Genomic DNA, 23710 nt, shown 5'->3' with positions numbered 1-23710 from the left:
AAAAAACCAAAAAACTATGAGAATGTCTCTTCCTGCAACCCAGGTACATGCCCTTGACTGGGAATCGAACCCGAGACCCTTCTGTGCATGGGCTGACTCTCTAACCACTGCGAGCACACTGGCCAGGGCTGTCCCACAGTTCTTGAATAGTCTATTCTGGGTTGTTGTGGGGGAGGGGGGTAAGTGTTTTTTTTTCTACTTGCTTTTCAGTTTTGGAAATTTCTATTAAGATATCCTCAATCTCAGCAATTCTTTCCTCAGCCATGTCCAGTCTACTAATGAGCCATCAAAGGTGTTCTCCATTTCTGTGACAATGTTTTTGATCTCTAGAATTTTTTTAAATTCTTCTTAGAGTTTTCATCTCTCTGTATACCTTGCCCATCTGTCTTGTATGCTGCATTATCCATTAAACGCCCCCCCCCTAGTATATTAACCATAATTGTTTTAAATTCCCAATCTAATAATTCCAACATCCCTGCCATATCTGAATCTGATTCTGATACTTGCTCTGTCTCTTTGAATTGCATTTTTTGCCTTTTAGTATACCTTGTAATTTTTTTTTTTTTTGAGAGCCAAATGTGATGTACTTCTTAAAAGGAATTTTTGTAAATAGGCTCTTAGTAATGTGACATTGAAGTGAAAAGGGAGAAGTATTCTATAGTCCTGCGAGTAGCTCTCAGTCTTTTGGTGAGCCTGCGCCCCTGGACTAGGAATTTCACCAGTGCTTCTTAGTCTCCCTACCAGTGGGATAGCATGGCTGGAGGGCGTTGGATTTGGGTATTGCTTCTCCCAGGTAGGTTAGGCTCTGATAAAACCCCAGCAGGTTAAACTCTGGTGCAATAGTTTCTCCTGAGGGCAGACCTTGTTAAGGACAGAAAGCGCTGAAGTAGTACACAATGTTTCCTTTACCACTCCCCTACTGGGAGCTGGAGGGGATTTTTCTCCCATATTCACTGTGAGAACCTGTTCAAGCTTCCGGAGGTAAAACTCACAAAAGTGGGGATCCCCCAACATGACGAGGCCCCCTAGAGTTTTTAACTATCAGATTTGTCCACACTGAGCTTCCAGCAATTTGTCAATTACAGTTTAGATTTTCCTACCTTGGCTCTGGTTCCTGTGGAGGTTTCTGCTTATAGGTTTCTGTTCTAGTAAATTGTGATTCTCTATATCCACCTGTCTATCTTTCCAAATTTGGGGACAGCAGTTTGCCCTGTGACCTCACTTCTCTGATGGATTTAAAAAGGATTGTTGATTTTTTCGTTTGTTCAGTTTTTTACTTACTGTTAGGATGAAGTAGGTACTTCCAAGCTCCTTATATGCTGGACCCTTCTCCGAACTTTTTTTTTTTACAACTTCCAATTCTTTATATATATATATATGATCAATTTCAGAGAGGGAGAGAGAGATAGAAACATCAATGAGGAAGAGAATCATTGATCGGCTGCCTTCTGCATGCCCCCTACTGGGGATTGAGCCCACAACCTAGGCATGTGCCCTTGACCAGAACCCAGGACCCTTCGGTCCACAGGGTGATGCTCTATCCACTGAGCCAAAATGGCTAGGGCTACAACCTTCAATTCTGATATAGATGCAGTAGAAAACTAAAACATGACAGTATACAAAAATATCTTTATGACCTTAATATTGGGAAGGATTTTAAAAACAAGACAGTAAGTATAAACTAGAAATGGCTTATGACCTTTTATATACCTGGAAAAGGTAATATCAATATATTCAACTATTTTAAAATTAGGACAGCTCATTGCTCTTCCCCTTGGCATTAGTCAGAGTGGCTCAACAGGGGTTGGAGGATACACTTTCAAGATGGTTTGTTCACATGGCTAGCAAAGTTGGTGCTGGATGTTAGTTCTTCACAGACTTCTCCAAAGGGTAGCTTGGGCTTCCTCATACCATGGTGGCTGGGTTACAAGAGCCAGTGTTTCAAGAGACAGGAAGTGAATGATACCATTTTTTTTAATGTTTGAGCATCATTTCCACCATATTCTATTGATCAAACAGTCAGAGCCCAGATTCATGAAAAGGGAAATAGGCCCTACTTTTCAATGTGAGGAGAGTCAAAGATTTATTGACCATGTTCTAAAACCACCTTAGTCCATTCTCTGTACATTTACATTTTCTTCCCACTTGAAAAATTTGTTCTTCCCCCTGCAAAATTCCCCATGAAAAGTCTCATCAGTTTACAGCATCAGGCTCCAGATGTAGGATTTTGTCATCTAAATCAGATCCAGGCGCAAATCAGACCTCTCAGATGCAGTTCTTGGGTACAGCTCCTTGAGTGTAGTTCTCCAATGACCTGTGAACTAAAGAAACATGTTAACTGATATGGTGGTTACCAGAGAGGAAGGGGGGAAGGATGAAAAGGGTAATGGGGGTCAAATATATGATGACAGAAGGAGACTTGACTTTGGGTGGTGAACACACAATGAAATATATAGATGATATATTATGGAATTGTACACTTGAAACATATAATCTTACTAACCAATGTCACCCCAATAAATTTAGTAAAAATATTTTAAAATATAAAATAACAATGAGACACACTGGGGGAAGAAAAGAAGCATATTGTCTGTTCCCCACATATGCAACATACAATGGTGGGACAGGCTGAGGATAACTTATAGATACATCTGTTCAAAGAAAAAAACAGGAGCCACATGGCAGTCACTGGTCTATAGAAATCTAGCTGGGCACATGTTGACAATTCATTAGTTAGATCCAATACTACTTTCTAGGACTTTTTATCATTACTCATGTTTCTGTCCTCTGAATCATCATTCCTTTTCCATGAGAAAACTAAGATTGCCGGTAAAAGATTGGGGGTCTAAATGATTCATTTAGTACCAGCTCTTGTCCTTTTTTAATCATAGCAGGCAAATCTTCCGCCAGAATGATTCTCTTAGAAACTTGAGGGGTTTTCTGTGTATACTATTGGGATTTACTTCATTAGACAAAAGCTACAATCACAGATCTCTTGAAGATAAACCCTTCTCTAGCTTGGGCTACTGTGAGACAATGCCCTTAAAATTCTTAAAAATCCTGTTGTTTAAGGGAGAGAAGATAGGCCCTTGAGATTCTTATAGGGCCTTTTGGTCTCAAAGAATCTATGGAGCATAGATTTAAAATCATTCTGACATTGTAACAAGAGATTTTCTTCCCCATTCTGGATTTGACCCTTTCTCAATGTAGGGTTGTTTGTCTTATGGAGAGACTGTGAATGAGAAGCAATTTTATTTGTGAACTCTGCAAGTCCTAGGCTTTTTTATGTTTTACATTAGACTGTTTGTATGTTTGTTTTAAGCTGATTCCTCTCATTTTGTACTCTTATCACAGGGAGTAAAATCACCGTAGCTATTTCATTGAATTTATCAGGTACATTTCCTATTTCTATGTTACTTCAGGTGACAGTGCTGTCTAACTTTCCACCTGTCCTCCATCTTCCGATAAGATTTTTCTCACTTTCCTTTAAGTGTCCCCTGTCCTCCATCTTCCAATAAGATTTTTCTCACTTTCCTTTAAGTCTTCATTGATGGCCTTCTCCACACTCTCTTTGTGGCCCTTTCTGCTTCTTTCTGCTGCCCAGTCCCAAAGTCAGTGTCATGTGTGCCAGGCGTTTGTTACTGGAGCACCCTATTTCTGATACTACATTCTGTCCCAATAATCTTCTGCTACATAACAAACCACCACAAAACTTGATGGCTGAAAACAACAAGGTGGGCAGGGCTGAGTGGCAGCAGCTTGTCTCTGTTCCATGCAGTGTCAGCTGTGGCAGGCTGACCAGGGCTGGAGGATCACTTCCACCACATGCTGACAAGTTGGTTCTGCCTATTGGTTTCTCTCCACATGGACCTCACCCGGGGTGGCCTTGCCTCCTCACACATGGTAGGTGGGTTCCAGAAGTGAATGTCCCAAGAAACAGGAAGTGGAAACTGCTAGTTTTTTCAGCCCTAAGCTCAGAAACTGGCAGTGTCATTTCCACTATAGTCTATTGGTCCAATATCACAGAGATTGATGTAAGGAATGTCAAAGAATTTTGGGGCCATGTTTTAAAACTGCCACATTCTTCTAAGGGTTTCATTGTTTGTCTTTTATATTTCACCCTTTTAATCCGTGTAGAATTTCTTTTTTTAATCATTACTGGGCTGGTTATATTTTTCTTTGTGTTTCTTAATTAGGTGGAGTTCCCATACAGTGAAATATACAAACCTTAAGTGTACAATTTGATGAATTATAATCAGTGTAAGCACCCATGAACTACCCCAATTGAGTTAAAAGTCATTTCTGCCCCTTCTCCACTCCCCAGAAGTCACCTCATGCCTCCTTACAGTCTTCACTCTCATCTTTATTTTTATTTCTATCACTGTAGATTAGATTTTTCTGTTCTGGAACTTAATATAAATTGATATACTACATATAGTATACTCTTTCCCATCTGGTTTGTTTCTCTCAAAATAATGTTTGTGAGAAGCTCTCTATCAATATTTTTTTATAGTCACGTGGTATTTCAATAAGTGAATATACAACAATTTTTATATCTACTCTCTTGTTTATGGACATTTGGGTTTAGAACTAGTATGACTAAGTTGCTATGAATATTCTTATAATGTTTCATTTATTTTCATTACTCTTCTTATCTCTGAGTTCTTTCATTTTTATTTATTTTGTTTTCAGCAGAAGAGTCACGTTTTGACATGGAAGTTCCACTTCTTAACAGACTTCAACCAATCCTTCAATTATTAGATCTACCTCCACACCCACCTCCGGAGGCACTGGCCCATTCTTGGGCCTTTTGTGAATTATAAGATGAAACAGCTTGGTTCTCAACATTGCCCACTCTTGGTTAAGGATTTAGCTTTCTTAGGTCTGCTGAGTCATTACTACTTTGCCAGTCTGCTTTCCAGCTTCCGAAATTGTATGTTGTCTTCTCTCTGTTATCTGGCTCATTTTAGTGGGTTTTATGAGAAAACAAAGTTAAATATTTATTTCAATTCATTTTATTTCTCCTTTTTTCCTTTCTTTATTTTCACCTCTCACCTTCCATATCATTCCTCCTCCTTTCTATTTTCCATTTCTTCTCTCCATCTTGCTTCCCCTTAGAATGATAAAAGTGGGAGAGTCCCAGGAGAGCTCAGCCCCCTCATTTTACTGATGGTAAACATGAGGCCCAAAAAGGGCAGCATTTCATCCACAGCCCACACAGCTACTTCTCTTATCCTGTTTGTCTTTAATAAAAAAAAGAGACATTTTGTCCTCCAACTCCTTCAGTTAGTGAGCCATGACAGTGTGAGAAAGGAGAGTATCCCCTACTGAAATGGAAGCCTGGAAGGCAAATCAGGGAGAGTGTCATAGCTGAGCAGGCTTCCGTGAGTCCTTCGGGAGACCAAGGAAACAATTCTGTTTAGGACTGCCTCTTTAGCGTGCCCTTCCCCACCACGGTGCCAGGTGGAGGGTTGCAGTTAGGGGAGTGCCCAGCTATCATGACAGAAACTACTGAAACAAATACCTGGATGGGACCCTCGAGCCCTTTTCATATTTTTCTTTATTCCTTTTTTAAAATCCTTTTACTACTTTCTTGGACCTGAGTGTTGATATAGAAGATAAAAAGGGACTCCAAGGCCCAGAACAGAAAACAAGGCAAGTGACCAATGGTGCGACCATTCTAAGTCCAAGGCTGAACACACATACACACACACACACTCTCTCTCTCTCTCTCTCTCTCTCTCTCTCTCTCTCTCTCTCTCTCTCTTAAATTTCCATAATCCCACAATTCCTTAAACATATAAGGTAAGATACACAAAGAATATGTGAGCAACCAAGCACCAAAAATGAAAGTACACATATCGGGGAAATTGTTTAAATTTTTTTTTCCACTTCACAAAAAGCAAAGTGCAAGTTCCATGCCTTGGCTTTTGGTCAGGCTGTTCTTCCAGCAGGCTATGTTCCCAGAGCTTTTGGTCATGCAATTTGGGCTGGTAGCAGCTGGGCACAGCCACCCTCTACCTCCTCCCACAGTGTGTCACCAGCTTAGCAGCTGGGAGACCTACTCAGGACCAGAGTCCAGGGTACAAAAGACTGAAGAGAGCACTGTTGTCCAACTTCTCTACCCCATGGACTCATTAAGCTTTTTAAATTTCATTATTTGTCTCCTGCAGTTTGTATTTACTTAAACAAGAACGGCAGCACAGGCCCCCACTTAGATAAGAAGAAGGTCCAGCAGCTCCCCGACCATTTTGGGCCAGCCCGTGCCTCTGTGGTGTTGCAGCAGGCTGTCCAGGCTTGCATCGACTGTGCTTATCACCAGAAAACTGTCTTCAGCTTCCTCAAGCAGGGCCACGGTGGTGAGATTATCTCAGGTAAGCTCCCTTGGGCGAGAACTTCTCAATTGGCTAATTTCTGACAGGGCATCCTGATTCCCACTTCACACCTGAAGGCTCTGGAGAAGTGTGAAGGTATCCCTTCCTCAGAGAATCCTCACTTTCAACGCCCTGAGCACCTCTGCCAAGTAGAATACCCACACAGACTCTGTTTAGAGTCTTAACTGAGCCTCTAAACAGATGCCTCTACTGTGGACCTGCTTAGCTTCTCCATACAGAAAATATATGAGTATGTTGTTTTAAAGGTATCCCGGGAGATAGAAGAATCAAAAGGGGGCTATACTATGACAACAGGAGAGTTTCTCTAGACTGCCACGGGCCTCCCACCTGGCGTGAGGGAACCATATATTCTTTTCTCGATCTTTTAACTCCTTAGCTTCCCAGTTCAAAGCCAGCCCTGATCCAAGGGAGTTGACTGCCAGGGCAGAGAGGAAAGAGTCATTCCCTCCTCCTTTCCCGCTATGAGATCTGAGTCAGCTGCACAGTGTTCTGTTGTTTTCACTGAGAATATTTACTTTTTCTGCTGTGCCCCTGTTCTCTTTCAGTTCCCATAAGTCCAAAACCCTATTCTTTACCCATCAAACCTATGAAGACTTGACCTAAAGCCTTTCAGTCTTAACTGTGTGCTCCTCCATAATCTCTTGCCCCTTCCTTCTAACGAGTTGCAATATCCAACCTCAGGAAACAGTTGACATGGAAAATCCCATGAGTAATCCAACTGTATTCTTTCATGAAACATTTATTGAGCCCTTACTATATGTCAGAGGTTATTGCCAGACACTGGCCGGGGGAAGGGGAGAACGGAAGATGACAGGCTCAGACTCTGCCCTGGTGGAAAAGGAAGAATATCTCACAGCGAGAGGTGTTATAACAGAGAAGTATGTACAGGGTAGTGTCAGAGCCCAGACGAGAGTAATTGCCTGAGAAGAGGATGAGGTAAGCCAGGAAGGCATTGTTGCAGAAGGCTGAGAACTGCATAGGAAATCAAGCTTTCCTTTCCTTCTGAGGCAGAGGCCACGCCCTAGTCTCTCCTTTGCTTTTGTGCAACAGTCTGCAGGGACCTGGCTTCTTCACTGCACCTCTCTCTCTCTCTCTGTCTCTCTCTCTCTAACATATTTTTATTGATTTCAGCGAGGAAGGGAGAGGGAAAGAAAGAAATATCAATGATGAGAGAGAATCATTGACTGGCTGCCTCCCGCACACCTCCCACTGGGGATCAAGCTTGCAACCCGGGCACATGCCCCAACCGGGAACCAAACTGTGACCCACCGGTTCACAGGTTCACTGCCTCTCTTTAGGGCAATCACCTACACCTCCTATAGGTTTCTTTCTCTGCCCCAAAATTGGTTTCTGAGAACAGTCTATCCCCCCCACACCCCATTTCCTACTGCTCTCAGAGACAAATGCAGATGCTTTTAGCTTTTTAAAGACTAGACAGATACTTTTTTGAATAGAAATAGAGTAAAATAAAACGAAGCATGGCATAGTTCCAAATGTTGCTGAAATTCTAGTGCTCTTATACAGATCGGATTGTGCGCCCAAACCATTGCTGGCAATGGCTGTATTCTCTTCGGCCCAGTTCCTCTGTTCTTGGGCAGTTCTTATGGAAATAGCACCCTAAATGAACAGATTTCCTGGATGAGGCCCAGCCAACTGATGGAGCAGATAGAATTATGTTCACAGTTGTTTTCACAAGTTGAGTAAAATCCTTCCAGAGCCCCGGGTGCAACAGACTTGGCCTGGCCACTCCCATTACTGCAAGCCCTTTGGAGTTGGAGGCAAAAATCAAACCCTCGAGGGAGGGTGGGAGGGAGGGAGGAAACGTGGGCACTGATTGCCTTTGTGTAACCAGGTAAGCCTGAGACACGCTGTGGGCTGGCCTGCCCAGCGCTGCACTGAACTGCCCGCCTGACATGCTCAGCCCTGTTTACTTCACTTCACAGCCGTGTTTGATCGAGAACAGCACACCCTCAACCTCCCAGCAGTCAACAGCATCACCTACGTTCTCCGCTTCCTGGAGAAACTCTGCCACAACCTTCACAGTGACAATCTGTTTGGCAACCAGCCTTTTACACAGACTCACTTGTCACTCACCAACACAGAGTACAGCCACAGCCACGACAGGTACCTACCAGGTAGGAGCTGGGATGGGGCCTGGGCTAAGAAAGGGGGCAGGGCTAGTAGCAGCTCTAGGGAGGGCCTGGGATCAGCCCTCTGACCTGCTAGCCTGGCACCTGTTATCCAGAAGTCTGATTTTCTGTCCTTAACCTTTGCCCCATCTGGGACTTTTTGGTCTCCTCTCATCTTTACTGTCTCTTTGGGATTTTGTCCCCTCTCTGTAGAATGAATTTTCTTTCCTCTGGTTTTGTCCCTAAAAAAAAGGTGGTTCACGAATCCTCTTCTGAGCTCCAAACTGCATGTGGAGTCACAGTACGTCTCCCAGTGTGAGTCTGGCAGCAAAGGCCTACCATAGATCTCCCTTGCCAGCAGGAAGGTTTAGTCTCAAGCTACAGATTGAGAAATGTGCTCCTTGGTGATTGGCCATCTACTCTTTCCTTTGGCACGTAGCCCTAACTCCTCCTGCACTGCCAGTCTAGCAAGTCAATTCAAGTTCCTGCTGTTTCTAACTAGGCTGGAAAATAACTTTCTTAGTTAACATACCAGACCCACAACGGGAAAGCGGATGCCACGTGGCCGGATCAGTGACTAAGCACTTCCGAGAGAGGTTAAAGAGTGAATGGAACGCAGCATCTCTAATCTGGAGCCCAGGACACAGACCACAGGGAGGGAAGGAAAGGAAAGCTCGGCCCTAAACGTAGCGAGGTAGGTCATTGTTGAGAGAGGGAGGATAGGCCTTTAAAGGAGTCCTGTGGACTTGTCCTGGCCTGAGGAGTGGAGAGGTGGTGCTGTCAGCTTCAGAGCTGTGCTGTCTGTTGATGGGGGAGCATATAAGTCTGAAAGGTGCCCTCTTCTGACCTTCTCTAACCAGTCTTGTTCTCACACTGTCTTCCCTAGTAATCTTTTTATTATTATCTTAGCAGAATCACTTCTGATAAAGTGCCACTTCTGAAGAATGTGCTCAGGGAAGTGACTACTCACCCAGCCCCCGCCACCACCACCCCCTTTATTTTTGCATCCAAATGAGCATTGCTTACATAACTTATAAAAATATACCTGACTTTCAAATACTGCTTGTGGGGACCAGGCCATCTGGTCTGCGCAGACATATTTGTGACCCCGTCATTGATCCTTTTTCTTACCTAACCTGCTCTAAATTGTGTTCTTTCAGCATCAGAATCTCTGAGAACAGAAAAAGGCATTCTCACCTAGAGTTAGAATGTCCCACTTGGAGTCAGGGCTGAGCATGGTGAAGTTGGTGCAGACAAAGGCAGGCTATGAAATGTCCCCAGCTATAGGCAATCAGGAACTCTAAGTTGTACTTCAGTTATGAAAGTAAAGCCCGCCTGGGATTCTGGAAGAGCAGATACATGAAAGGGAGTAGCATGTCCATGAGTGTAGCTGCTAGTCTAAAGACAGATTTCTCGAAGAAATAGCCACTCCGAATTCCTCAATGGAATATGGTCATTAAGAACTAAGAGAAATGTCCTGGTAGCAGCATGCAGAGACTGGTAGCAGTGCATATCATGGACCTGCAGTCCCCAAGGTAATTTGGTATTATGCACTGGTAGCAGTGCATATCATGGACCTGCAGTCCCCAAGGTAATTTGGCATTACCTTTCCTGGGTATTCTATTCCAGTTTGCATCTGTCTGCTGATTCAGATAGGAGGAAGCAAGCTTTAACCTCTTATCCTTACCCCTCACCAAAGAGACCAATACTAGGGTTATCACATTCCACCATTGGCTGTCCCCCTTTCCTTCCCTCATTTTCAGACAGATTCAGTCAACTTTGCACCCTCTTGTGCTCTCTAACCTCTGGTTCTCATAGTGGGTTCCCAGCCACTTAGCTGCTCTCACCCTAGTTTTTATTTGCTTCCCTGAAATAAGCATTTTAACTCTGCTCAGGCAAGTCAGAGCACCATCTGTATTTCTGACTCCTCTGTGCTCCTTCACTTATCTGAATTCTGCTTAAATACTCCTAATGCTAAGTTGCTCACTGTCACCTTTGGCAATCAGTCTTACTGTTAGACCCTCTGATTGTGAAAATGCCTCTCTTTATAGCTGAAATCTGTCTTCTTTTAATGCCTGCCCACTGTTGCATTCTCTGCCTTCCCAGTCCTCTTCCCATCCCATGACTGCCTTTAGGGTTTTTGTCTCTGACTGTTCTCCAGATTCTACATTCCCAGGTTTTTCCTTCTTTGCTTCTCACCAGTATTCTGGTCACCCTCCGCTGGGAACTCTGGTTTTTAAGGTCAGCCTTGCAATACGATACTCAGAGAAGATCTGCCACTCACTAAAAATAAATGCATAAGGGCAAGATCCTTATCTGTCTGTTTACCTTTGCATAACCCCATCCCTAGCATAGTGGCTTGCAAATAAAGAGTGCTCAACCAAATGTTGTTGAATGAATGAATGAACTCCCTCTCATGCTGATTGTTCTCCTGTCTCCAGCATATCAACAGCAAATTTAATTGACATTGACCTTATGAGGTTCAGGATTTTCATCTCCATTTTGCAGATGGGTAAATTGAATTCCAGGAAAAAGACAGTGATTGTTGACTAGTGATTGTGCTAGAAATAGAGAACTCAAGTCTTCCAGCCTCAAATTCTGATCCCTGGGCCAGAGGTTTCAAAGTTTGCTTTGTTTTAGCAGAACTCCTTTTTTTACAAAGTTAAGATGATATGAAACTCTGGTGCATAGAAGTTAAAACCGGAGCTGTTTTGATAGAAACTGGGATGAGACCCAGAGCCCTATTTCCTTGGCCTCTCTCTTAAAGCCCCCAGGCCTGAAAGCATTGCCGTCCCTGGCATTATCCTAGTGAGGGCAGCCAGGGCCTCACAGATCAGCCTTTAGTAGAACCTCCCAGAGCCTCAGGAATGATTTTTTCCACTGCATCTCATTAGGATAAGATCTTATGGCCTTGCCTAGTCCAGTACCACCAGTCCAGATTTTCAGGTCCCTCAATTTAGAATTCAGATTTCAGTTACCATTCTTAGCATTGCTGAGAGGAAAAGACACTTACTGATTTGCATCAGCATCTGGTAAGCCACAGGCATTGTCATCATAATTATTTTTCACATCTGTTAGCTCTTGTGAGGCAGGTGGTATTATCTCCACTGAGTAAAATGAGGACTAGAAAGGTGAGATTGTCCTGCTGATAAATGCAGAAATTCTACTTTATCTATTTTTTGAGCTATTGCGGAGAACATACGTAGGTTTGCCACTCTTAACTCTGAATGAAGAATAACAACAACTTCAGCCTTTGTAAAGTTCATCCCATTCCATTTCCTCATTTGATGTTCTCAGCATGACAAAGGGTGGTTTTTCCATTTTACAGATGAAGAAATTGGTGCTCAGAGAAGACAACTTATTGAGGATGACACACCTAATAAAAGGCAGGAGCTCAGGCACAGTACTCAGGCCTTGCTTTCTGGATTGGGTTTCTGTCCTTGTCTCAAGGCAGGACAATGCTGTAGTCATCTCTCCTGGAAAATAGGAATCTGAAACCTCACCTGCAGAATGGGAGTGGATATGGTTTAGGTATTCTGGGGCCTCAGAGACTTCTCTCTTCAGAATCATTTCTAGGGGAGGGCTTCATTAGTTAAATTCCCTGAGATAACGGTGAAATCTGTCTCATGCTAGATTTGACATTAAGCCCATGGTTACCAAGAAATTTTAGGTGAGTAGCAGAAAGCAGTTCTAAAATCCTAAACCATCTTGCCACAGAGGTCTTATTGTATGCCAGACAATGAGCTTGGATTTATTATTTATTAGAGGACCTAAATGAATCCCAAGCATTGTCTAAACACCAGAATTCTGAGAAGAACCACAAAGGACAGTGATATGATCCAATTCCTGAGACACCCACCCATCCCCACCCCCCGTCATAAGCAGAGAATGCTGTGGCCAGGGCTAAGGAGCTGTTTTGATGTCTAGAACCCAGTGATGAGGCAGAATCTGCTTCAGGTTCTGCAGTGCAGTGCTTAGGGGCTGCTGCTGGTGTTGGGCCATGGCCTGGGTATAGAAATGTCAGGCTGAGATTCCCTTTACAAAGGTTTTCATAGCTACTTCCTTTTGATATTTACAAGCCCCTTGGAAGAACGAGGTCCGAGGGAAACACCTTGCCTGCAGAGGGCAGAGTCAAATTCTAACCCAGATTCTGGTCCTGTGCCCACATTCTCACCACTGTACATTCCAGCATCCTTGGAATGTTTCTGTAGAACAAGGCAAATATGAAGGGGGTGGAGGGCATAGGAGCAGATCCTTTGCAGACAGGCCTTTAGCCAGGCATCAAGAAGCTGGCTGAGAGTACTTCTGAAGTGCCCTCACCTAAGCAAGTGTATCTCTTCTCCAGCACCCTATTCTTTGCTAGCAGCTTATGTGTAAGGCAGCCTCTTCCTATTTTTTTAAGGTTCTTCTTATCTAGAAAAAGCGGAAGATATCTAGACCAGAAGAAACCTCAAAAACCATCTAGTCTAAGAGGAAGTATCTCTGAGGAGATCCAAGTCCAGAGAGAGGCACTGGGCTTGACTCAGACCACCTAGTGAGAGCCAGAGTGGTGACTGGTACACAGGCCTCCTGAGGCCCAGCCTAGGACTTCCTGTTCGGCTGCTTTTGCTCCATCCAGACAGGTACCTGGGAGCCAGCGCCACAGCAGTCCTTCTGGACTATTCCCTGCTCTAACTCTTGTTTTACTGTTTTCCAGGTGAAACCTTTGTACTAGGGAATAGTCTGGCCCGGTCCTTGGAGCCACACTCAGACTCAATGGACTCCACCTTGAAACCCACCAACCTTGTCAGCACTTCCCAAAATCTTCGAACCTCTGGGTACCGGCCTTTGCTTCCATCCTGTGGCCTCTCACTGAGTGCTGCCTCAGCTATGCGTAGACTGTGCGCCAGGGGTAAGCTTACCAGAGTTCTGGCCCTCCTGCCTTCCCTCATTCATTCTTTCCTTCCTTCATTCTTTCCTTCCTTTCTTCCTTCCTGAGCTCTGGGAGGCTAGAAGGGACTTGGCTCTGTTTCGCTGTGTCTGGTGGTTGGGCTAGGGTCTGGGCTTACCATTGTGCCTGGGGAGGCGACGGAAGCTCTGGGATTGGCTTGAGAATAATGGTAACTAAAACATAGTGCCAAAGGGACAGGGAAGAATTCATTCATTCCTTCGATGGCCACTTACTTGAACACTGTTTGGCATGGGGATGCAAAAATTGGTCACTTGTTGTCCTCAAGGAGCTCACAGTATTGTGGAAGAGATACTTAAATAGGTAATTGTAAAACAACATCTTAGTGTAGTTGCAGATATTCTCTATTCGTATAAAAACTGCAAGAAGGAACACCTAACACAAGCTAGATGTCCAGGGGAAGCTTCCTTGAGGAAGTGATGCCCTTTCTGAGACTTGAAGGGTGACTGTGTGAATGGCCCTATCAGGAGTGGTAGGGGAGGGAGAGCTTTCCACAGAGCACAGCATGAACAAGGGCAAAGGGAAAGAGCTAGCACAGAGTGTGCCAGGAACCGCATGCTGTTTGGTGTTGCTGAATCAAAGGAAAATACTGGGACTTCAAAGAGAAAAGCCTGGAAAGGTCAGGCTTATACCACAGAGGACCTTAAATGCCACATTGAAGCGTTTGGAGTTGATCTTGTAGGCAATGTGAAGTTATCGAAGGCTTTTAATTAGAGGTAAGACCTAAAAAAGTTTGTTTTCAGTAGATCATTAACTACTATGTTGAGGATGGATTAGAGGAGTGACAAGACTAGAGAGACCAGTTACAAGGTTACGAGCATGAGCCAGACCAGAAGTGATAAAGGCCTAGATTAGGGCAGTGGTAGAAGGTTTGTAGAAGAGAGACTAGGTTTGAAACTATTCACCAGGTAAATTTAGTCAAATTTGAGGATCGTGAGGAAGAATGGAGTGGGAATGTCTTCCAGGTTTCGAGATGAGGTGGCTGGATAAATGGTGGTGCCTAGAAGAGAAAGAAGGGTAGGGAGCCCATGGATCATCTAGGTGATATTTAGAGGTGGTGGCTATTCAGATCTGATTCTCAGGGAAGAGGACTGAGCTGTAGTTAAATATTTGGGAGTCATCAACACATAGATGGTAGTTGAAGCTGTAGGGTGAATGGCACCCATTTCCCAGGAGTATGTGTAGAATGAAAACCGTTAACTATGATGGAGTCCTGGGGACCAACAAAGTATAGGAGATAGGAACAGGAAGAAGATCCCACCCAGGAGACAAAGGAGTAGTCAAATGTGAGGAAAAACAGAAGACTTTAATATTGTGGCAGCCAGGGCAATAGGGAATGTTTTAAGGAGAGCACAGCAAAGGGTCAGTAAAATAAGGATGGAGAAATATCTACTGGATTTGTAGCTTCAATGTTGGTGAAGGGTAGTGAGGGCAGATGGCAGTGGGTAGGAATATCAAGGAGAGTTTGTTGAGAAAAAGAAAGACGATGACCTTCCAGAGAAGGTCTTCTGGAGTGGAAGCACACTGGGCATGCTTATCAGTAGACAACTTGAGCCTTCCAAGGAGAAGAAATTAAGAATATGGGAAAGAGGAAAAAGTAAGGCCTGGAGAGTTGTAGGAAGGATTAGGGATAAAGGGCACAGGCAGATAGCTCTTAAACCAGAAGGAGGCACACCTTGTTCTCTGACACTGGAGGGAAGATTGTGGCCATGAGTAAATGGAGAGGGGCTGAGTAAGGAAGGCTTAGTTGTCTGAAGATGGAACTGGTCCTAAAGAAGACGGGGATGCCGAAACCGGTTTGGCTCAGTGGATAGAGCATCGGCCTGCGGACTCAAGGGTCCCAGGTTCGATTCCGGTCAAGGGCATGTACCTTGGTTGCAGGCACATCCCCAGTAGGGGGTGTGCAAGAGGCAGCTGATCGATGTTTCTCTCTCATCGATGTTTCTAACTCTCTATCCCTCTCTCTTCCTCTCTGTAAAAAATCAATAAAATATATTTAAAAAAAAAAGAAGAAGAAGACAGGGGGAAATGGGTGAAGGAGAAGGAAATTGTTTGTGGGAAACACCAAGGTCCAGCTGTGCTTGCAGACTAATTTGGAAGTTTGCAAGAGCCATAGTTTTCTTCTGTGGTTCTTAGAAACCTAGATGTGGGGTAAGAAAAGAGTTTGAAAGTAAGGTTTCATGTTTATGTCGAGCTAGTAGGACAAGAGGGGGCAGGGAGTAAGGAAGCATATAAAGGAATCGAGGAGCTAGAGGGAGAGGAGTTTAGATCAACACTGGATCTGGGCAGGGTGGGGAAGGAGCAAGGCTTAGAGAAGGCTGAAGGATGGGGAACTGTAAGATTGATATGTTGATAATCTTGTTATGTCAAGGTTATAATGGACATAAGTCACAAGACAGTTGGGAAGACAGGGTTGAGGTCAGAAAGTGGCATGTTTAAAATTCTGAAATGATGTTTAAAATTGTTCCAAGTGATGGCAAAAACCAGACAGTGAATTTGGCAATTGGTATTTGAAGTAGAGTAGATGTGAAAGTCACTGGCAAGGAAGTTGAATAGATTGCTGATTGCCTCTGAAAATTATGGCAGGAATTGGGGTGGAATAGAAGGCAGTGAGCTAAATACCAAAAAGTCTTCATTTAACAAGGGGTAGAAACACTGAGATTTATAGACAATAGTGTGGCCTCTGAAGAACATGAGCTTTCATAGGAGGATGGTCTAAAAGTAGCAGTGGGAATATAGGAGATCTACCTTCACACCCCACGGCTGGACCTTTGGTGTTTCCCCACAAAAGGCCTTATTCTTTCACAGCCCAGGAATGTGTGGGCTGTAAAAGAATAAGGAGACTCCATTAGCAAGGCCTGCAATGGAAAGAGGTGACCTCAGGAGAGAGTTTTCGGGGAGGCTGACAGGGGAAGAAGCCTGGGATGCCCCTCCCCCTGTGAGGCAGCAAAGTGGAGCATGAGAAGCTCTGAAGTAGAGGTAGAACTGAGAGTTGATCCCCTGCCTTGAGATTTGGGTAAGTCATCTCACCTCGCACATCTTCATGTTCCTCATATGCAAAATGAAGATGGTGACATCCACCTGGTCTTTCCACAGGAGTGTTAAAAGGATCTGATGGAAGCAGGGATATGGGATCGTTTTGGAAACTAACTCATCCCCCAGGTAGGCGGGCATTACTTTACTGTGATCTTCTCCAAGGCCCTGCTTCCGTTAGGAGTGCCTCATGTGGCACTGGCCTCAGATGTCACTGTTGTCCCCAGGCATCTTTACTCTTCCTTTGGAATACATTGGTCTAATAGCCAATCGGCCAGGTCACGGTCTAGACCTTTTCTGATCCTGAAGAACCCAATAAGACTGTGAAAGGATTCCATTCAGTTGGCCCTAAAATTGTTTCTCTCATAGAATTTAATGGATGTCAAGTCTATCCCCTCTTATTTCATGATCCAGGATGATTGGGCATCTGTTTGTTAGTCTGGCCTCTGTGGAGGTGCCTCACCTGCCTTAGTCATTCTCAGATTGAGACCCTCTCCCTTCTTTGAAGAGTAACCACCAGCTATACCCATTGGGTGGAGGGGGAGAACCTTGATATAGTCTGTCTGAACAATTGGGAATAGGAAAAGATAGAGACAGGGCATAACTCATCTCCTTCCTGCCTGTGTGGTCTTGGGCAAGTCCCTTCCCTTCTCTGAGCCTCACTTCTCTCATCTCTAAACTGAAGATGATAATTCCTTCAGGAGCTGTTTTAAGGGTTAAATGAGTGGACGGTGGTGGGAATTCTTTATAATGTTCATATATCAGACCTCTCTTCACCACTCATCACTACCGCCTGGTGCATGCCACAGTCATCTCTTATCTGGACTATCATAGGAGACTCATTTACAACTTGTCTCCTTCACTTGTCCTTGCCCCCTAACACCTATTATGAACACAGACTGTGAGAGGGATTCTTAGTTAGTTATAAATTGGTTCATGTCACTCCTGTGCTCAAACTCAACTCATGTCACTCTGGTCTTGCAGTGGCTTACAAGGTCTTCTGTTACCTCACCACCACTTCCCTGCCCAGCACACACATACACGCCTCGGAGATGTTATTCCTGCCACTTTTCCTCATTTACTCTGCTCTGGCACATTACCTCCCTGCTCAACCCTAAATATGCTCATCACCCTCTGCCTCAAGGTCTTTGCTCAAATGTCTTCATCTCCGAAGAGTGTACATTCTAACAGGAATAGGCTAACAAACACATAATATATATAATAGTATTAGGTGAATATACATGTGTTTATAATATATACTAGAGGCCCAGTGCACGAAATTTGTGCATGGGGGGGGGTGTCCCTCAGCCCAGCCTGCACCCTCTCCAATCTGGGACCCCTCGAGGGCTGTCCAGCTGCCCGTTTAGGCCCGATCCAGGACTGCTGGCTCCCAACTGCTCGCCTGCCTGCCTTCCTGATTGCCCCTAACCACTTCTGCCGGCCAGCCTGATCACCCCCTAACCACTCCCCTGCCAGGCTGATTGATGCCTAACTGCTCCCCTGCCAGCCTGTTTGCCCCTAACTGCCCTCCCCTTCAGGCCTGGTCACCCCTAACTGCCCTCCCCTGCAGGCTTGGTCACCCCCAACTGCCCTCCCTTGCAGGCCTGGTCCCTCCCAACTGCCCTCCCCTGCTGGCCTGATCGCCCACAACTGCCCTCCCTTGCAGACCTGGTCCCTCCCAACTGCCCTCCCCCGCTAGCCATCTTGTGTCAGCTATCTTGTTGTCCACATTGGGGCAGCCATCTTGTGTGTTGGAGTGGTGGTCAATTTTCATATTATTCTTTTATTAGATAGGATTAGATAGTATAGAGGCCTGGTGCATGGGTGGGGGCTGGCTGGTTTGCCCTGAAGGGTGTCCCGGATCAGGGTGGGGGTTCCCTTGGGGTGTGGGGCAGCCTGGGTGAGGGGCCTGTGGTGGTTTGCAGGCTGGCCATGCCCCCCGGCGACCCAAGCAGAGGCCTGGTATCTGGGATTTATTTATCTTCTATAATTGAAACTGTGTAGCCTTGAGCGGAGCCAAGCCTCCTGCTTGCTCCATGGCTGCAGCCATTTTTGTTGGGATTTATTTATCTTCTATAATTGAAACTTTGTAGCCTTAAGCAGAGGCCAAGGCAGGCTAGGCAGGCAGAAAGCTTGGCTTCCTCCATTGCTGGGGAAACCCAAGCCTCCTGCTCTGTGGCCACAGCCATCTTGGTTGGGTTAATTTGCATACTCGCTCCTGAGTGGCTGGTGGGCGTAGCAGAGGTATGGTCAATTTGCATATTACTCTCTTATTAGATAGGCTATGTATACGTGAATAATACTGTGCGTGTGTGTGTGCGTATGCGTGTGCGTGATTTCTAGCTTCCCTTGGGTAGAGGAATTAGCTAAGATGATCCAAAAAGGACACTCAGTTGTATATCTTTGTTCTGCTCTCCATAATCTCTTGAGTTGGTTTCTGTCTTAGCATCACAGGGGACTTTCAGGGCAGGGAAAAGTGGCTGGCTATAGAGAGTTCTTTCCAACTTCCTGTCTACTGCCACCTCTAAAAAAGCCAATGGAATTTCTGTGGCTCTAATACAGCACACTTCTCCCCTGGTCTGCGCATTGCCCAGCCCCAAGCTTCATCGAAGAGGCATGACTGATTAAATCATTGGCCATTATGATTGAGCTCGCTCTCCAGCCTCTCCCTTCCCCAGGAGTTTGGAGGTGGACCTGAAAGGTCCAACTCTCTAGCCACCTGGTTTGTTCTTCTGGCAACCAGCTCCCATCTTTAGGGTCTTTCCAATAGTCACCTCATTGACATACTCATAATGAAAGGGGCTCATTATAAATAACCTTTCTTTATCTCACCACTTGGGAAATTTAAAGGATTTTAAGAGTTCTGTGCCATAAATGGGTATGAAGACCGAATATATATGTTTCATATTAGAAATCACAATATCAGCCCTGACTGGTGTGGCTCAGTGGATAGAGCGTCGGCCTGCGGACAGAAGGGTCCCGGGTTCGATTCCGGTCAAGGGCATGTAACCTTGGTTGCGGGCACATCCCCAGGTGGGGGCGTGCAGAAGGCAGCTGATCGATGTTTCTCATCAATGTTTCTAACTCTCTCTCCCTCTCCCTTCCTCTCTGTAAAAAAAAAAAAATCAATAAAAAACATATATAAAAAAAAAATCACAATATCATAAGGACATAGCAGGGGGAAAAAATAGAAGACATAGATGCATAAAATTATTTTAGGTAGTCATATGTGCTGGAAAGAAAAAACAAAAACTATAGAGTAGTGGGGTTGAGAGTGACTGTGAGTGTTCCCCCACGTCCCATGTGGTTCAGGGTTTGGGTTCTGGAGGAGACCGCACACAAATGAAAGAGACTAAGCAAGAAAATATAAATTTGGGAATTGGGGGCCAAGCGGGAGCCCAGCTCAAGAGGAAGGACTCGGCTTTGCTCTGGCCTTGCTATCCCTTTTATTCAGGTTTTGGGATACACCCATACCCCTTAGGCAGGCAATTCCAATAACAGCCAATCAGCAAGGATTTACATAAAACTAAAAGGTGGAAGTTGCTTCAGCTCCATTGTCTCAACTAAACAGTGGGTGCTGAGCTCTGACCTTTCAGAGCTCAAGGTCTCCAGCCTTCCAGGTTCTTTGTCACCACCTCTCTGCTAGTGAAGACAATGGGCGGCTTCCAACAAGTGACAATGGGGAATGGAGTACTTTTACTAGTAGATCAGGGAAAGCCACTCTGAGGAATTGGTATTTGAGATGAGACCCAAATATTGAGAAGGAATTGGGTATGCAAAGATCTGGAAAAAGAGCATTCCAGACAAAGGAAATTACAGCTCAAAAAATAAGAGCATAGCCTGTTCAAGTAGCAGCAAGAAAACTGGCTTGTCTGGATTATTGTGAGGGAAAGGTGGGGCGGGGCCTGGGACGTAAGGTCAGAAGGAGGAAGGGCCAGGTGATGGAGCAACTGCACGGCCAAGGAGTTGAGATGTCCTGTCAGGTGTGATGGGAGGCCAATGCATGGAGTTTTTAGGGACTGACACCATCCAATTCCTTTTTAAGTCTGCTTTGACTGCTTTCCCGATAATAGATTATTAGGTGATGTGATGGGAGAAGTGTGTAGAGGTTAAGCTGTAACCAGGGATACATGAAATGTGAGGCCAGTTATTTCCATAGAAAAGTTTCATAGGGGAGCTGGTCCTTGAAGTCAGCTCTTGCTTGCTAAGTTGGGGTTTGCCAAAGAAAAGAAATTGAAGGGAGAGGAGAGACACATTCCAGGAAGAGGGATGCGACGTACCAGAGATCTGTGGCAGGTGATGATCAGAATAGAAATCCCAGCTCCCACAGGGAAGTGGCGATTGAGATACAAGCTCTAAGCAGGGCACTAAAGTAATGCTGAGGCTTCTGGTAGCCAAAGCAAAACTTTCTGCCTCTGTCCATTAGCTATAGTGAGGTCAGCTCTTCCCCAGGGTTTTATCCTCCACTTTTTTCTCCCTAGAACCCAAGAATTGGGCTCTGCTCTTGCCCAGTTCCCAAGGTCTCTCCAGTAATGGTTACCAGAACCACAGCAAAAGCAGTTACACCCACCAGCCCCACACCGAACCTAAGTAAGCCCATTACCTCATTTGACCCTGACTCTAGTCCAGGATGAGTCACAGCCTCAGTGTAAAATTCCTTCTATTTTCAAAATCAGATCTACCCTTAAAGAACAAAGATTTAACTTACGAAGACCCTTTGTGGAAACCCTCCCTCCCTCTGCTGCCTCTGGTCCCTCTGCTGTTAGCTCACCCATAGGGCCTTTCAGGACACGCCGAGGAGAGTGGTGGGGAGTTCAAACCAGTTCCCGCCCGTGATGCCAGCTGTCCCTCTGTCCTGCAGGGTCGGACCGATACCTGGAAAGCCGGGATGCCTCTCGAGTGAGTGCCCGGGACCCCTCCTCATGGACAGTCGAGGATGTGATGCAGTTTGTTCGGGAAACTGATCCTCAGCTTGGACCCCACGCTGACCTTTTTCGTAAACACGTAGGTGCCCCTGCCTGATCTCTGTCGGGTTCACTTCCGCAGCCTGTAGACTCTTAAGGTTCCAGGTCCCTTGATACAGCTCAGGAGACCACACAAACTTAGGGACAGAATCTTGGGTCTCAGTCAACCCTCACTGGGCACTGAGTTCAGCCTACTCCGCTGGTGTGAGATCTGATGCAGCCACATTCCTGCTGGGTGCACGCCCTGTGGGCTCTGCAGCAGGGACAGGCCCTCCTCTTCCTAGGAACGCTGCTCTCTCGCCTGCCAGCCTTGGCCTGAGAATCAGGGGCCTTGGCCCACGTTAAAGAGTCCCTTGCCAAGTGGCCCCTAGCTCTCACCCTCATCAGGCCCTCATCTTCTAGCCTCTCACACATCTCTTCAAGTGACCAATGGCCCTGTGGCCAGGGACTACTCCTAAGCCCCACCTTGACCATTCTTCTGATTTGGGGCACAAGGCCATTTCCCCGGAGCCCCTGCTGCTTGGTGCAGTTCTCCCCTGTGGACACTCAGAACAGAACTGCTCCCTTCATTGGTCATTTAAACTTCCAATGCAGGTGGGTTTGGAGGCCGCTCTTAGCTCAGGCCTGAGGGCCTCAGAGCTGCCGGGTAGGTGCCTGCTTTGTGTCTAGCCACACAGATGGTCCCTGCCGCTTAGGAAGGAAGAGGACTCAGAATAACAGGGTCATATACAGCCGTGGGAAGTGACACGTACACTGACTGGGGAGGCTTCCTAGAGGAGATGGAACTGAGCTGGACTCAGAGGTCTGGGAGGGTTCAGCGGAGAAAGGAAACGGGTGCAAACGTGTGAAGAGCTTAGCGGGTGGGCTCAGCAATAGCTGTTTGTGGGGGAGGGATGGTTGGAGACAAAAGGTGGGAGACCAGGGAGGCTTTGGTGTCACAGCAGGTCCACTTGACTCCATGTGGCTGTACTTCCCTGGGGTGGTCAGACCAACCAGGCCTCTGATGGCGCCTCTCCCACGCCCTACAGGAGATCGACGGCAAGGCCCTGCTCCTGCTGCGCAGCGACGTGATGATGAAGTACATGGGGCTGAAGCTGGGGCCCGCGCTCAAACTCTCCTACCACATTGACCGGCTGAAGCAGGGCAAGTTCTGAGCAGGAAGACACGGCCTGACAGCTGAGGGGTGGAGCAGACAGGGCAGCATTCTCCGGCCAGCAGCCGGCTCCCGGTGGTTGGTGGCATTCGGCGCACCTCAGGACTGCAGGAGGCTGTGCGGAGCCCCCACTGCTACCCTCCATGTCCTTCCATGAAGGGCTGAGGAGGGTGGGGCCCAGGGCTGACGCTGCTCTTCCCCTCAGTGCTGCCTCTGTTCTGAGGCCCCCTCTATTTATTTCCCAAGTCTGGCCGGCCTCACAAGTTTAGACTGAACACCTGCCATGTGATGGCAAAGGGTTGGACCCCTGAGGCCTCGGAAGATGGGGCCCTTACCACCTGCTGGGCCTGGTGTGGCACCCACTGCCCCACAGCTCCTGCCTTCTACCAGATACCCAGATCCCAAACTCATGGTGCAAACCTCTACCTTTTTTAAAAAAAAGATCATTTTGTATTGTTATTTATTGTTTCTGGCACTTGGGCAAGCCCTTCAGTTCCTACTCCTCACTCCAAACATGGGGTTTCAGGTGGAGAAAGACTGCCCTGCCCTGGTCCCAGAGAGGTGTGGCCCCTTCACAGAGGACATTACCTCAGGGCACTTTCTCTTTGGGACAGACAGACCCATAAAGCCTTGACCACATCACTCAGTGTTGGGAGGACAGGATCCCTGTCACCTTCCCCTCTCTTCCTTACTGGGCCCTTCGCCCAGCCTCACTCATGGGAATGGGAGTCCCTGCCCGCACTGACCCAGCACAGCTCCTTGCCCTGGCCAGAACTGCTGCCGCAGAAGGTCGGGCCAATGATTTTAGGCCGAGAAGTCCCTAGGGTGGTAGGAGGAAAGGGTCTCCAGGCTGGAGTCCGGCTGCACCCACTCCGCTGTCCACATGCTTCCTTCGCAAGCAGGTCAGCACAGCTGCCCCGCTTCATCTGGACTTATTTTATGTTGACTTGTTTATAAATAAAAAGCAATATAGATGCCAGTGTCTTTTTAATCAACAGCCAAATCACTGTTTTCCAGTGGGTAGGTCAGTCCTTCCTCATGGTCTTAGTTTCTTCACATATAAAATGAGGAGCTTGGACAAGATGATC

The 23710-nt window shown here is 46.1% G+C and overlaps 1 protein-coding gene across 10 annotated transcripts in view; it reads left to right on the top strand.

The window, feature by feature from the left end:
• The window catches only part of SCMH1 (Scm polycomb group protein homolog 1), a 137053-nt gene extending 113457 nt beyond the window's left edge, over positions 1-23596 (top strand). For 7 of the 10 annotated variants that reach the window (XM_079777390.1, XM_079777382.1, XM_079777384.1 and 4 more), the window contains 6 exons: positions 6174-6374; positions 8339-8530; positions 13221-13415; positions 16569-16634; positions 21367-21509; positions 22498-23596. In XM_079777390.1, coding sequence (XP_079633516.1) covers positions 6174-6374; positions 8339-8530; positions 13221-13415; positions 16569-16634; positions 21367-21509; positions 22498-22623 — 923 coding nt within the window. In that variant the 3' untranslated portion in view covers positions 22624-23596. The remainder of the gene's footprint in view (positions 1-6173; positions 6375-8338; positions 8531-13220; positions 13416-16568; positions 16635-21366; positions 21510-22497) is intronic. The other 3 variants (XM_079777391.1, XM_079777386.1, XM_079777387.1) reach the window with 1 other exon arrangement.
• The last annotated feature ends 114 nt before the right edge of the window (positions 23597-23710 follow it).

This window comes from Cnephaeus nilssonii (assembly GCF_951640355.1).
Source record: "Cnephaeus nilssonii genome assembly, chromosome: 7".
Taxonomy (NCBI): domain Eukaryota; kingdom Metazoa; phylum Chordata; class Mammalia; order Chiroptera; family Vespertilionidae; genus Cnephaeus; species Cnephaeus nilssonii.
This window is presented reverse-complemented; position numbering and strand designations above follow the sequence as displayed.